The sequence below is a fragment of the Channa argus genome, chromosome 1 (assembly GCF_033026475.1).
Source record: "Channa argus isolate prfri chromosome 1, Channa argus male v1.0, whole genome shotgun sequence".
In the NCBI taxonomy this organism is placed as follows: Eukaryota; Metazoa; Chordata; class Actinopteri; order Anabantiformes; family Channidae; genus Channa; species Channa argus.
Window position 1 is genome coordinate 34,476,373 of NC_090197.1, and position 12,757 is coordinate 34,489,129.

The window sequence follows — 12,757 nt, forward strand, 5'->3', positions numbered from 1 at the left end:
ATAAAGCACCCGGTCCAGATATGTTACTCCCAAGAGCACATCAGTTCTCTTCTATCTCTACGGAATTTTTTAGTTGTTGTTGTTTTAATAATAATATATTACCAGACACACGTTGAAATAATCCCCTATTATTCCAATTCTGAAGAAAAAAACTTAACATAATGTATAGAGACTTATTGCCCTGACATTCAGTGTTACGAAGGTTATTGAAAAAATTGTCATTAATTAATCTTTAAAATTAATGTCTCAAGTAGATTAGTGTTTGCATCTAAGAGTCAGAAGCACTGAGGATGTGATTTTGTTTAAACTGGATTAAATAAATCCCCATTTAGATGGAGTCAATGATGGAATATCATGTTATAATTTTATGGTAGTTCTGCCGTCTGTGCAATTCAACCTCACATTTTGATTCAAAAAATTATTTCTGTCCTTTCGGCTCATCCCGTGAGTTCAGGGTCACCACCACAAATCATTATCTGTATGTTGATTTGGCACAGTTTTTAGGCCGGATGCCCTTCCAGATACAACCCTTGCCAATTTCTACTGGGCTGTTACAGGTTCAGTGTCTTGCCCAGTGAGACCCAGCTGACACAGAGCCAGGACCGGGGATCGAACCACTGACCCTGTGGTCGTGGACAACTGCCTTACCAACTGAGGTATAGCTGCCCCGAGCTATTCTAATATGATGAAGATTTGTTTTATTGTGAACAGAAGAGACAAATAGAGTTTTGACAAAGTTTTTAAGAAAGCGAGTAAGTTGAAAAGCTTGCCAGAAACATCATTGGGCTCTGTTCTTTGTAGAATGTTCTCCAGCATATTTTATGTTGTTTTTTATGTTGTTTTACAACATAAAATATGCTTTTTTTTCCTAGACTTTTCTTTCCACTGTGTACACATGGGCCAAAACAGAAGCTCTTCAATAAGTAATTATGCAATGGACAACAAAATACATCTTTCAATATCTAAATTTGCAGTGGTGATTTTAATATAAATGACAACATTGTCAACATCATGACATTAAAACCAGGGTTATAAAATGTGGTGGTAGATTAAGACCCCCAACCTGCAAAACAGAACATGTTTGCTCCTTTGTGCCACAAGGACTGAAACAATATAACAATCACTGAAGATGTGGAGTAGTTTTATACCTGCAAACACTCTCTTTTGGGTGTTCTGCATCTTCAAAGATAGTGAAAGGAGAATTTGTGTGAGTTATGATTAAATGGTAAGAGTTCATGAAGTGTGAGCAAAATGTGTTTCGGGAGGTGAAATGTTTATGATGTGTGTGTGATGTTTTTTTTTAATGGTGAAAAGCTTATAGTATTTGTAGTATGTGTTTTAAAATACGAATACTTCAGGGTGATGCAATTTCCTTTACATCTTCCTATACCTCTCTTATGAAGTAGATGCATATTTACACTTGTAGTAAAACTCACTGAACTGACAGAAGAGCTTGTATTCATGCACAGCGAATATCACAGAAAAACATTTATACCCCAAACTCCAAGAAGATGCCGGATTTGCAGTACAACTGTGAAAATCATGAACCCCTGGTTTCACAAAGATGCCATTTTTCACAATGACAACAGCTAATAAACTTATACATTATAATGATGTATGACACTAGTTGTCCCCAAAGCTTCTACAATATAAATTAATACATAAAATTCAAAACCTATAAAGCACAAGGGACAGAAATCCACAGTAAAAAGTAAGTAATTAAGGCAGTTAATTAAAGAATGCATAAAAGTGAAATTCTGATTAGCACTGAACAATAGTCAACATCCACTCCCCCTCATCTGCATCTAATGTAATAAAGGTCCATCCATAATTAATGCGTAGATAAATCAGATTCTCTGCAAAGATCGTGTAATGCTCTGATAGCTGTTATTTGTTTTGCCCATTAAGTCTTTGTTAGCACAGTATGATGGATAAAATGTCAGACCTGAGTAGCTTCGGGAAGTGTGTGTGTGTGTGTGTGTGTGTGTGTGTGTGTGTGTGTGTGTGTGTGTGTGTGTGTGTGTGTGTGTTTGTATGTGTGTGAGTGTGTGTGCATGTGTGTTCGGCTAATCAGAAGTGAAGAGGGCAAAACTGCTGGTTCCAGCAACATGTCAAGGCGATTGAGTGGCCAAGTAATTTTTTCTTCTACCCACAGGCATATTTATTCTGCTACACACACACAAACACACAAACAGACACACACAGAATAGATAGAGTAGGTAGACTTGACTAGGGAAGATTGACATGTACTGTACACACACATTTAGGTTAACTAATCTATAGTATATAGGCAAATGTTTGCTACAGCTTTTTCTGTACACAAAGAACGAACAAAGACAACAGCTGCATAAAGCTGAAGGAAAAAATAGGCAAATTCTAGTCTGGCTCTGAGGTTTCAGACCTCAGGAACCCTTGTAGTGGATCTAGGCCCTGACGCTGGGACAAGTGGGAGCCACTGTCACTCACTGTGAAACTGAACATCTGCTAACATGTGCCAATGCAAAGAGTCTCCTGAAACACATTTCTCATTAGAAACAATGTTTGTTTATATGCAATAATACAGCAGTAATGCATTACACATTCAGAGAGCTAAATTGGTTGAATCTGAGTCATAAAAGAGCAAATTAAACAAAATCATTTGTATCCCGGTCTGTATTAAAAATAAAGCAGACTGACCAGACTGTGACAGAGCAATTAAACCTTCAGAAATAATTCATGTGGGATTTTAAGGCTTTGGACTTGAGTTGCAGTGATTGCTAGAAAAGACATTTGTCTTCTATATTTGAATGTAAAGTGTTGGCAAGATAGAAACACTGAGGCACAATCTGCACTAAGTACAAATTACCTGCTCCTCATTTCCATCATTTGTGTTAATACAAAGTTGTTAGCTGGCTCTAGCACTTGTTGTTTCCCATTTAGAATGGCAACAATAACTGCAAGAGTAGGATAATAAACAGTGCGTTTGCAGGCAAGTAGACAGAGTCAGGCTGCTTTAACCCTGAACTTCAGCTAATCCAAACTCTAACCTTCAGTGTAAACAAGCCTCCTAAAGACAGGAGGCCTGGCTGCAATGGTTCGTCTTTGAAGAAACATGACACACAGTTAATCTACTGACTCTGGATCTGTCCCACTGTTGTGCGCAGGAGCCAGTGGTTTGGTTGCCATGGATACTGTTTCAGGTGTTTTGGGCTCTAGACTCTGCTGGTGCTTTGCACCGTGGTCTGAAAGCTTCTAGATCTGTTTATGCATGTGATGTGGGAATGATGTGTCTGTAAACCAACATATTATTGCTTTCTGTGGGCAGAATCTGCCTTTCACCCATTCTCTTTTTCTTGTTTTCTTCACTCTCCACCCCACATTCTGTCTTTACCCTACCATTCCCCTCACCTATTCTCCTCCTCACAGATGGACAGATAGATAGACTTGTGGCACAGCAGTCTAACTTGTCAAGCAGTGCTGTGTGGATCCAGGCTGCAAGAGTTATGGGAACCCCAGACCAAGAGCAACAGAGACGAAGAGGAAGAATCAGAGGGAAAGACAAAAGAAGAGAGGGAGTAACAGCAAAGGGGAATGCACAGTAGATATAGGGGTCTCCCTCCGACTTATTAAAGATGATCTGGAAAAACTATGGCAAAATGAGATTATAGTAAAACTTGCTGCCTGAGATCATAATTGGTTTGGTTCATGTATCATGTGCTGATCAGTGACTCAACGAGGGCTGTTCACAGTGAGGTGAAACTGGGTGAGCTCAGTTTGGCTGTCCTCCAGCAGTCTTTGATTGCATTTGTAAAATCCTCCAGGCATGCAAAAAGATTGCACTTTTTAGAAAACTGTCTTGATGTGTAACATTTGTGCAAACTGTCTCGATCCATACAAAATCCTGACAAAGGGATCATATGAAATCACAGTTTCAGGGGCTGCTTAAGGATGTAAACTGGGTTGCAGAAAAGCAAATTATAAGATAAACTGTGCTTGACCATGTGCTTTCTTGAAAAAACTCTGAGGTGGGTGTTCTCCCCTTTAGCTTTGAGTTGATTTGATATTTGACACAACCAGCACAACCATCATCTCATATGCCATCAAAAGTCAAATATTGCTACGTCTGCTGCTGAAATTTCTCAAACAATATTATTCAACTTAATCTACGTCATATCCAGTGTGTGTTATTCACCTCTCCTGATATTGTGTGTCATCAATTTTTTATAGTCCTCACTGCATGGAGCAGAAAAATAATATAGTAACATATAACCTCATACTCTTTGTCCAGTCTCGCCACTGTCCAATGTATAACCTCAAAAAATCATAAGAATAAAAAGGCATATATCAGATAATAATATAGTTGTGAGTAAATAGCAATAACCAAAAAGGAAAAACGATTATATCCATATTTATGCTTAAAAGTCTTTGCACAGCATCAGAGCTGTAGTGGAGGTTCTAAAAGCAGTAAAGAGGATGTGATACTGTTTAAAGATGCTGCTGGTTACACTGTGTTACAGTATGTTTATCAGGTATTTAACGGTCGCGTGACCAAGTCAATATGAAGCATCATACACGGAGATTCTTACAGTATATTTACGTAGGTGATTATGAGCTCCTTCGTTTAAAAACATCAGGGGAATTTATAAAAGTTGTGACACCAACTCATTCTGTTTCAGTAGGAGATAAGTACAATTACCCAGAGGACTACCAAAAACAAAACTGGTCAGGTCCTTCAGTTTTCTGACAGTACAGACACATTCACAGGTAAAAAACATCACTTCAGTGTGAAGCAGAAGAAGCCGAATAACAGTCAGAACACCTGACACTTCCTGTGAGAAACAATATCCTTTTCACATCGACAGCACACAGGTCAAGAGCAGATTATTCTCAAGTTCAAGCTCGAGATGGACAGATTGATAGATAGGACAGTAACGCCATACACACACAGACACACAAAACAAATTCATGGGAAGGAAAGCTCACCTTCATGACGCATTTCTTCGTTGCCAGTCCACCGTGAAACACATGTGCTTTTCTCTTAGAGAAATAGAGAGTGTGTGTGTGTGTGTGTGTGTCTGCTGGTGTGAGCTGTAAAAATCTGTCGCTTCCAACTCGCCCCTTGGAGTCAGAGGCGGGGGGAGTCCATCCCTCTGCGCAGCAAAAATGTACAGTATGTTTTGCTGTTTGTAAATGCACGTGTGTGTGTGTGTGCGTATGTGTGTGTGTATGTCAGAAAGGAAAAGTGCTGCTCCTTCTAGCCTCTCCTGCTGTTGTATGAATGAAAACTAACGCTAGCGGACACACCTAAATCTTAAATCCTATCTGCCTCTTGCTATCTCTCTATTCACACATCATTATCACACTCTTCTCTTCTCTTTGTTTTCTGTCAACCCCTTTTCCTCTCTTCTCCTCCCTGTATCACTTTCCTCCTCTCCTCTCATCTAATGGTATTGTGTGTTCACCCACCTCCTTCTAACTCTACCTCTCTCCCTTCCTCCTTCCCCTCCTTTCCTCCCTCTAACAGAAAGCTCGTATTTCTCTCTTCTCCCATACGGACAAAGAGAAAGGAGAAAGATGGATACACTGCTCCATCATAGTAAAATAAAAAGTATTATATCTACATGCTTATTCATTATTTTTGTTTCTAGCTGTTTCAAGTTTTGAGTTTATTGCCAAGTGTTTTAGTATGTGGAGACTAAAATGCAGGGGAGCTTGTGTTAAGATGCAGGGCTTAGAAATCTTAAGTCGAGTCTGCCTGCAGATGTGTACTGATGAATAGCCAACAGGGGGAGCTGTGACAGTGCCAACTTTCACAAATCACTTGCAAGACTACAAGAGCTTTAACGCAAGTTGTACTTTCCTTTTAGTGGAAGTGCACATCTAAGCAATGGGAAATTATTCTTGTTTAACTCAGTAAATGACAGAAGTATAGTCACCAAAACCATCCACTAACCATTAGTTATCCAAACTCTTTAATAAAAAATACTAAATGGTATTAAAGTAAAAATTAGGTTTAAAATTTTATACTTTTCAGTTATGAAAAATGGTCTCCATTTAGGAATGTTTCTGAAGCTATTAGCCACCATAGAACCTTGTACAATCCCCTGTGACTTAAAAGGCATTAAGAACTGTAAAAACTGTATTTCCTTGTGAGCAGCATTGTGGGAGAAAATGATGTATAAATTAGTTTTATGGATTAACCGCCTCAATTATTCCCAATGAACTTCTTCATTTTTTAATACCACGTATTTAGAGGCTGCATAAGGAAACAAATTTTGGATGATGCTATGTGCACACAACAATATACTATCCTAAATCCACAAGTTTTCACTGTCACTTTGTATATTGTGAGGCTCTCAGTTTCCTTTTTCCTCCACTTGAAAAATCTGTGCTCTCTCTGGTTGCAATATTCACTGAATTGGCATCTTGACTGTTTCATCATCTTAGGCATTTAACTGAATCTGCAAAGCTCCAAAACACTGTGTGTGTAACATGTATTGCAGTTGTGTAGTGTCAATTGCATTAAAACGACAACTTAGAAAAGAGTTTCATGAGCAAACAACACCAGCTGTACGATGTGATTTCACCTCTTCACACGAACACAACATCTACATGCACCAGATGGTGATTTGTCACAGGAATTCCTCTGGTGGCTTTTAAATCATTTCAGTGCAGCATCCCTCAGGTGTGAAGACAAAATACAGAAACTAATTGGACTCATGTGGCCAAAGCTGTTTTCATAGTTTTCATACTTTTCTTGCACAAGATGTGTTTGCACCTGAAGATTTAAAGAATAATGGATTTAAGAATGGAACATGAGAAAACACCTTGTCTGGCTATTTCACTGTATCCTGAGAAATACAGTGAACAATTCTCATTGGTGTACAGATAATATGATAACAAGATACAGCTTGGTAAATGATGCCTGTGGGGGTGTTTGTAGGCATATTTCTGTTTCCCTGCTTTTAGCTTTTCAGCTATTGAGATTCCTTGACCTGACAGCCCAGGGCAAATAGTCCATTTTTATGATTTAGCACCCACCTTCAAACCACACAGTCACACAGATGTGTGTCTTTTTAAGGCATCCAATGACAAAAAAAAAAAAAAAAAAAGATCCCCAAGCACATGCAAAGATGTTGCTCTTGAATAGTGCTTGGGCAGCAAACCACATCCATTTATCTCTACTCAGCATCATCTACTTTATTGAAAATTTCTGAACCATGACAGTGCACTTTCCAGCATCACAACTAGTGAATTGCTCCACTGTGAAATTAAATACAGAAAATTTTACAAATCAAGTCGTTAGACAGGGTTGAGGGGATTAATAACATGCTAACATTCACGTTTCCTAATTTATCTTTGCTTTAAACTCAATGCTGCATGAATTTGTAGAGCTCAAGAGCAACATACAGAAAATATGACAGGGATAAATCTCTGTGACATGATGATAAAATATTGATTTTACAAGTCACTGAGCACACCATGACTACGTTTTTAACTATAATAATCTTAAATCTTATCTTAAACTATAATTATCTTTCCCATAGATTAAAATAGTCAAAGTAAGTTTAAGCAAATTGCCTAATGAGTTCAACCAGAAAAAGCACATAGGTTCTCAGCATTAATCTGCATCAGCATGGCGTTTGTGTGTGTGTGTGTGTGTGTGTGTGTGTGTGTGTGTGTGTGTGTGTGTGTGTGTGTAGGTGTGTGTGTGTATATTGAGATATGGAAAGGGCTGACATGTTTGGTGTGAAATGCCACATAGAAAAAATAGCCTATTACACTAGGTTAAATGAGATGGGGAAGATTTAAAGCTCACATATGAGAAACTGACAGCACACATGCTTCAAACCCACCAAATCCTGGAGAAACATTAATTATTGTAGAAATACATTGTGTCAATAATTGCGTTACAAATGTGTGTCAGATATTTCCACATAAAATCTTCCATTCGTGAGTTCATGTTTGTTCATCTTTTTCACATTGGACAATAGCTCCCCCTGCTGCTCTTACCCATAGACTACATCACTGTTTTATGACGTAATGTACACTGCATGGAAATGTATACACTAACCTAAACATGATCTATGCAAAACATAATCCACAGAAAGTAATCTTATTATGACTAAACAAAGGGAATATAAATGTGCACATGTGCACATGTGCACAATGTGCACATAACGTGATATAATAAAATTGTGGTGCAGGAAGGTAGAGCGGTTGTCCACCAATCTCACAGTTGTTGGTTCAATCCCTGGCTCCTCCGGTCACATGTCGAAGTGTCCTTGAGCAAGACACTGAACCCCAACTTACTTGCTCCCGGTGAGTGTTGGCCAGCTGCATAGCAGCTCCCCCATCGGTGTATGAATGTGTGTGTGATTGTGAGTGTGAATGGGTGAATGAGAAGCAGTGTAAAGCACTTTGATTGCCAATAGGTAGAAAAGCGCTATATAAGTGCAGACCATTTTACATAGTTCCACCATGATGATAGATAAATAATAAATAATGCTACTTTATGTCTCAGGTTTCATGGTATTTAAGCTAGTACCTATTTTAGACATTTTTACTTCACTACATCCTGTATGTTTCATGATGAAACGATCTGTATACCAAGGCCTAAATAACAAACTAAAACTTGTTTCTTGAACAAATTTTGTAAAGTTTTTTTTAAATGCAATTTATACTTTAGAGGAGTAGTTTTATTGGGATCAAAATAAAAACATTAGAGGCTGAGATTCTATCCCCCGAACCAGTCGGTTCATATAATGTAACTGGTCAATAACTTTCATAGACCCTCTCTACCAGGTAAAACACTAACATCTTTCAAACTCACAACATTCAATTTGTAACGATTAATCTACATGTGTAAATCAGTTGTTTCCAGCATTGGTGAAGCGTAGCCGAGCGGGGAGAGGGAGAGTTGATTGCTCTGATCTAGTAACTTTGTATTATCTATTAGAGTTTATATTATTAGAGTATATGATTTCCACTGGTGGATTTATAAATAAGCTTGTTAAGGAACAGATAGTTAATTAAAGCTGATTATGTTTAGTTGTTTTGTATGTTTAGATTGCTATAGTGGAAGGCAATTAGATGTCATCAGTGTGACTGACAAGCAGCATGGCCGGTCTGAGCTTTCATCCATGTGATTGGTTCGGTGATTTGGTTCAGCAACAGACGGGAGGAGATCTTTAATTAAAAACCAGAAGCCTGGGAACAAAGTGAAGTTGCTGCTGAAGCGAAGTGAAGCTGAACATGAGCCAAGCTGTCAAACGGAGAGCCAAACTCCCTAAGCATCAATTAATTTGAACTTTGGTACACAATGATGAGAGTAGGTGATTGAAGATACCAAGCTTCCGGTCCAAGGCTTTTACATAAACTTCACTGTCAAGAAAATTTATTTTTTTCTAACTACACAATCTGATTTTATTTACAACAGCAACTCCCACACAAATAAACACCCCTATTTTTTGTCTCATTTTCTACAAACGGCCTTTGTAACATGAGTTGGGACAACAATATAGTATGTGAAAGCTCACCTAGTGAACATCTGCAGACTCTAATGTGTGTCTTCTTTCTTTTTGCTGGTGTCTTTTCATGGGCTGACTTCTATCTAGCATACAGATAGAACATTGTGTCTAATGGGAATGAAGAACACTGTTATCCAGTGACACTCTTTGTGGAAATATTTTACTCTGACAGATAACAGGTCTGCTTGACGGGAGAAACAGAGACAGTGATGCTTTTAGAGTAATTGTCGAACTATCAGTTACACTGGAACATCTGATTAAAGAACAAAAGCTGCTAACAGTATTGTGTGGAAGTCGTTTTATGTCTGAGGTGAAGTACTGGGAGACAGTTACATCTCCTGCCACATAAAAATCACCAATTATAAATGAAAACAATACAAAAAGTCACACTGGTGCTGCTTAGGAAAGGTCTTCACTGGATAAAGAGCAGAGCTTTGTTCAGCTTTAGGAAATGTCCACAGAAGACAGAAGCATTAATGAGACTTTGGTTTATTTATGGAGTCACCACCTTTTGTCAGAATACTTCATAGGGTTTAAATGTGAGCATGGGAAATCATTAAAGTTCATCCAGAGAACCAATGTGCAACTGAACACTTTTTAACTCTCCCTGAGCACTCGTTAGCATGTTTTTATAGAAGTGTTAACTTCTGTAAATGTCGCTCATTATGTATTGTTAACATTTCCTTTGTGTCTTTGAAAGGCCCATCTTCACTATAAAATGTACCATTGCAGTGCAGTGGACATTACCAAGGAAGTCATATCCACTTTCAACAGCATTTGGTTATGTGACGCCAGAGTAAACTGTGTATGGTGAGAAGACATACAATTTACTAGACTGCACTGTACTTTTCCCAAATTTCCTCAGTCAAGCCCAATAAAAGCTTTTACACTGATTACATTTGTTTTTCAACTTACTGATTTTGCATATTATTCACATCTTTCTGCAGATGTGAAATGACGCAAGAAGGGACACACAAACTTCATCAGTTGGAAGCAGAGCAGTCTTTCATACTTTAAATTTTAAAGTTTTTTTTGTTGTAATCTTCACTTGATTTTTTTTTTGCACAAACAGAGTTTGGGAACTAATTTATATGGTGGGATTTGTCCCGTTAGTATCTAATGTGGGCCGGTGAGGGGAATCAGTTCCAAGGGGGAGTAGTTGGTGTGTCCTCCCTTTTTTTCTACTAAAACCTAAAATTATTTATATTGTGGCAGTGTAGAGCTTTATTCAATAGGATTATTTATATTTACCCACATATACTGTACATATTGTAGCAACCCACGGTTTATGGGAGCTAACTGTGGGAGGCGGTGAAGCTAAAGCTAAGGCTAACCCTAACTGACTTAACTAACCTAATCGGCTAGCTTGGGTGCTGGCAAGCTACGTCAACGAACAGTTCAAAATGGCAGGCGGAAGGGAGAACACTTGCGCCCCATACACCGCACGACCCCAAGTGCCTCGAGCTGTTTGACATAAGCAATCACAACACAACTCTTGCCTTTTTACAGCTACCTCTCACAACAGAGATAGCTGATCTTTATTTTGAACACATTTACCCATAATTCCCTCGGGGCAGATTGCATCCGCCCCCACACTAACCCACTTGCTGGGCCGTTACAATATGTATGGTTAACCTGCAGAAATAAATAAATCCTTTTGGTTCAGTCTAAAATGAATAACTCTCCTCCAGTCTTTATCACTGTGATCATCAATCTCCAACAACAGCATGAGACAATAAATGAAATAAGGCCCAGTTTAGATCCAGGAGTGAAAACCTTAGGGTCCTTTATAATTTGAACAATATTATCTCAGACTTTGGTCTATACATCAGCACAGTCACCATGAAATTGAAACTGCAATCACCAAGGGAAACCATTTCTACCATGACCTGCCAACCCCTAAAAATCATCTGGAAGACTGCACAGTATTTGATCCAGAGTCAGTTTCATTACCTCAGTGTCGACTGCTTCATTTACTTTAAGTCAATGTTAAGAGTAAACACACTTTGGATCTCGTAATTACTTTAAAGAAAACTTGAAGTTGTTATTTACTTACCCTAATGTGTATACGAAACCAAGCATTTGAAATACAAGCTGTCACTACAAAGCACACAACATCCATCCATCCACTTTAACTGCTTATCCCGATCATGGTCACAAAGGGCTGGAGCCAATTTCAGGTCCCATTCATAGGGTGAGAGGTGAGAAACACCCTGGACAGGTCACTGGTCTGACTCAGGACCAACACAGAGACACACAGGCAATTCAGAATCATGAATTAACCTAAAATGCTGAGGCAGACTCAACACAAAGGCCACAGCCGGCAGGTAGATTCGAGCCAGGGTCCTTCCAGCTATGAGACGGCAGTGCTAACCACTGCACCACTGTGCTGCCCAAGCACAGAACAAGGCAAACATAAAACAAGTAATGGTTTACAGTCCACTTACAGTGGATGCACTCACAGTACAATTGAAACTGCAGTGATCACACTGCCCATGAGCTGGGATGAATCAGCCAGCAAATGTTCATGTAAGAGGGAAGGGAGGGGAGAAAAATAAAATATGCATGCGGTGACTCCCAGTGTGACCCAACAGATGCTTGGTGCTCTGCTCTGTGTCTGCTGTTCTTTTACTGTATTGTGAGGTTTTGAATGGATTTGCTATTAATACTTCATGTTTTCTTCTGCAATAGCTTGTTGTACGTACAACCCACAATTACCAAATACTATACTACACATACTATACTAAAAACTTGACTTGACTCATTACTTGGATTTATGCTTTGAGTGAATAAATATCTCCCAGGATTTGACATTAGAGCACTCTGATAGTGTCAGTGCATTTTGTCACATAAAAAGGTCAGCAGATTAGACGTATTCATGCTCATCTATTTTGTTTCGCTCTGGAGACTCACGACAGACTCATTTTGACAAGTTGATGGTGAACTTGCGACTCACTTTGCGACCAACACACAGTGTTCCTGAAGCTCTGTATCTGCTTCTTATCTCATTCCACATTAATCATCGCTGTCAGCAGAGCAACCAACATTGCTGTTTTGTTAAACGCACATCTGCAATGACTCTGAATAGATTTCTATTTCATACTTTTTTCATGACTAGACTGAGAAATTGAATTAGTCATGCTTTGCCAATACATCCTGAGTGTTACATGTGACTAGAATAGGAAATTTTAGGAAACAAGCCACAATCTTAATAAACATTTATGCTAAACATTGCAGAGTGTGTTTGT

General features: G+C 38.7%; 1 protein-coding gene across 2 annotated transcripts in view; it reads right to left on the reverse strand.

The window, feature by feature from the left end:
- Positions 1-12,757, reverse strand: part of LOC137132560 (inactive phospholipase D5-like) — a 69,841-nt gene that overhangs the window by 54,735 nt on the left and 2,349 nt on the right. The window contains exon 1 of one of the 2 annotated variants that reach the window (XM_067515251.1): positions 4,963-5,426. The exons of the other annotated variant lie outside the window; for it this stretch is intronic. Coding sequence (XP_067371352.1) covers positions 4,963-4,968 — 6 coding nt within the window. The 5' untranslated portion in view covers positions 4,969-5,426. Of the gene's footprint in view, positions 1-4,962; positions 5,427-12,757 lie in introns of those variants that run through there. 2 annotated transcript variants of the gene reach the window in all.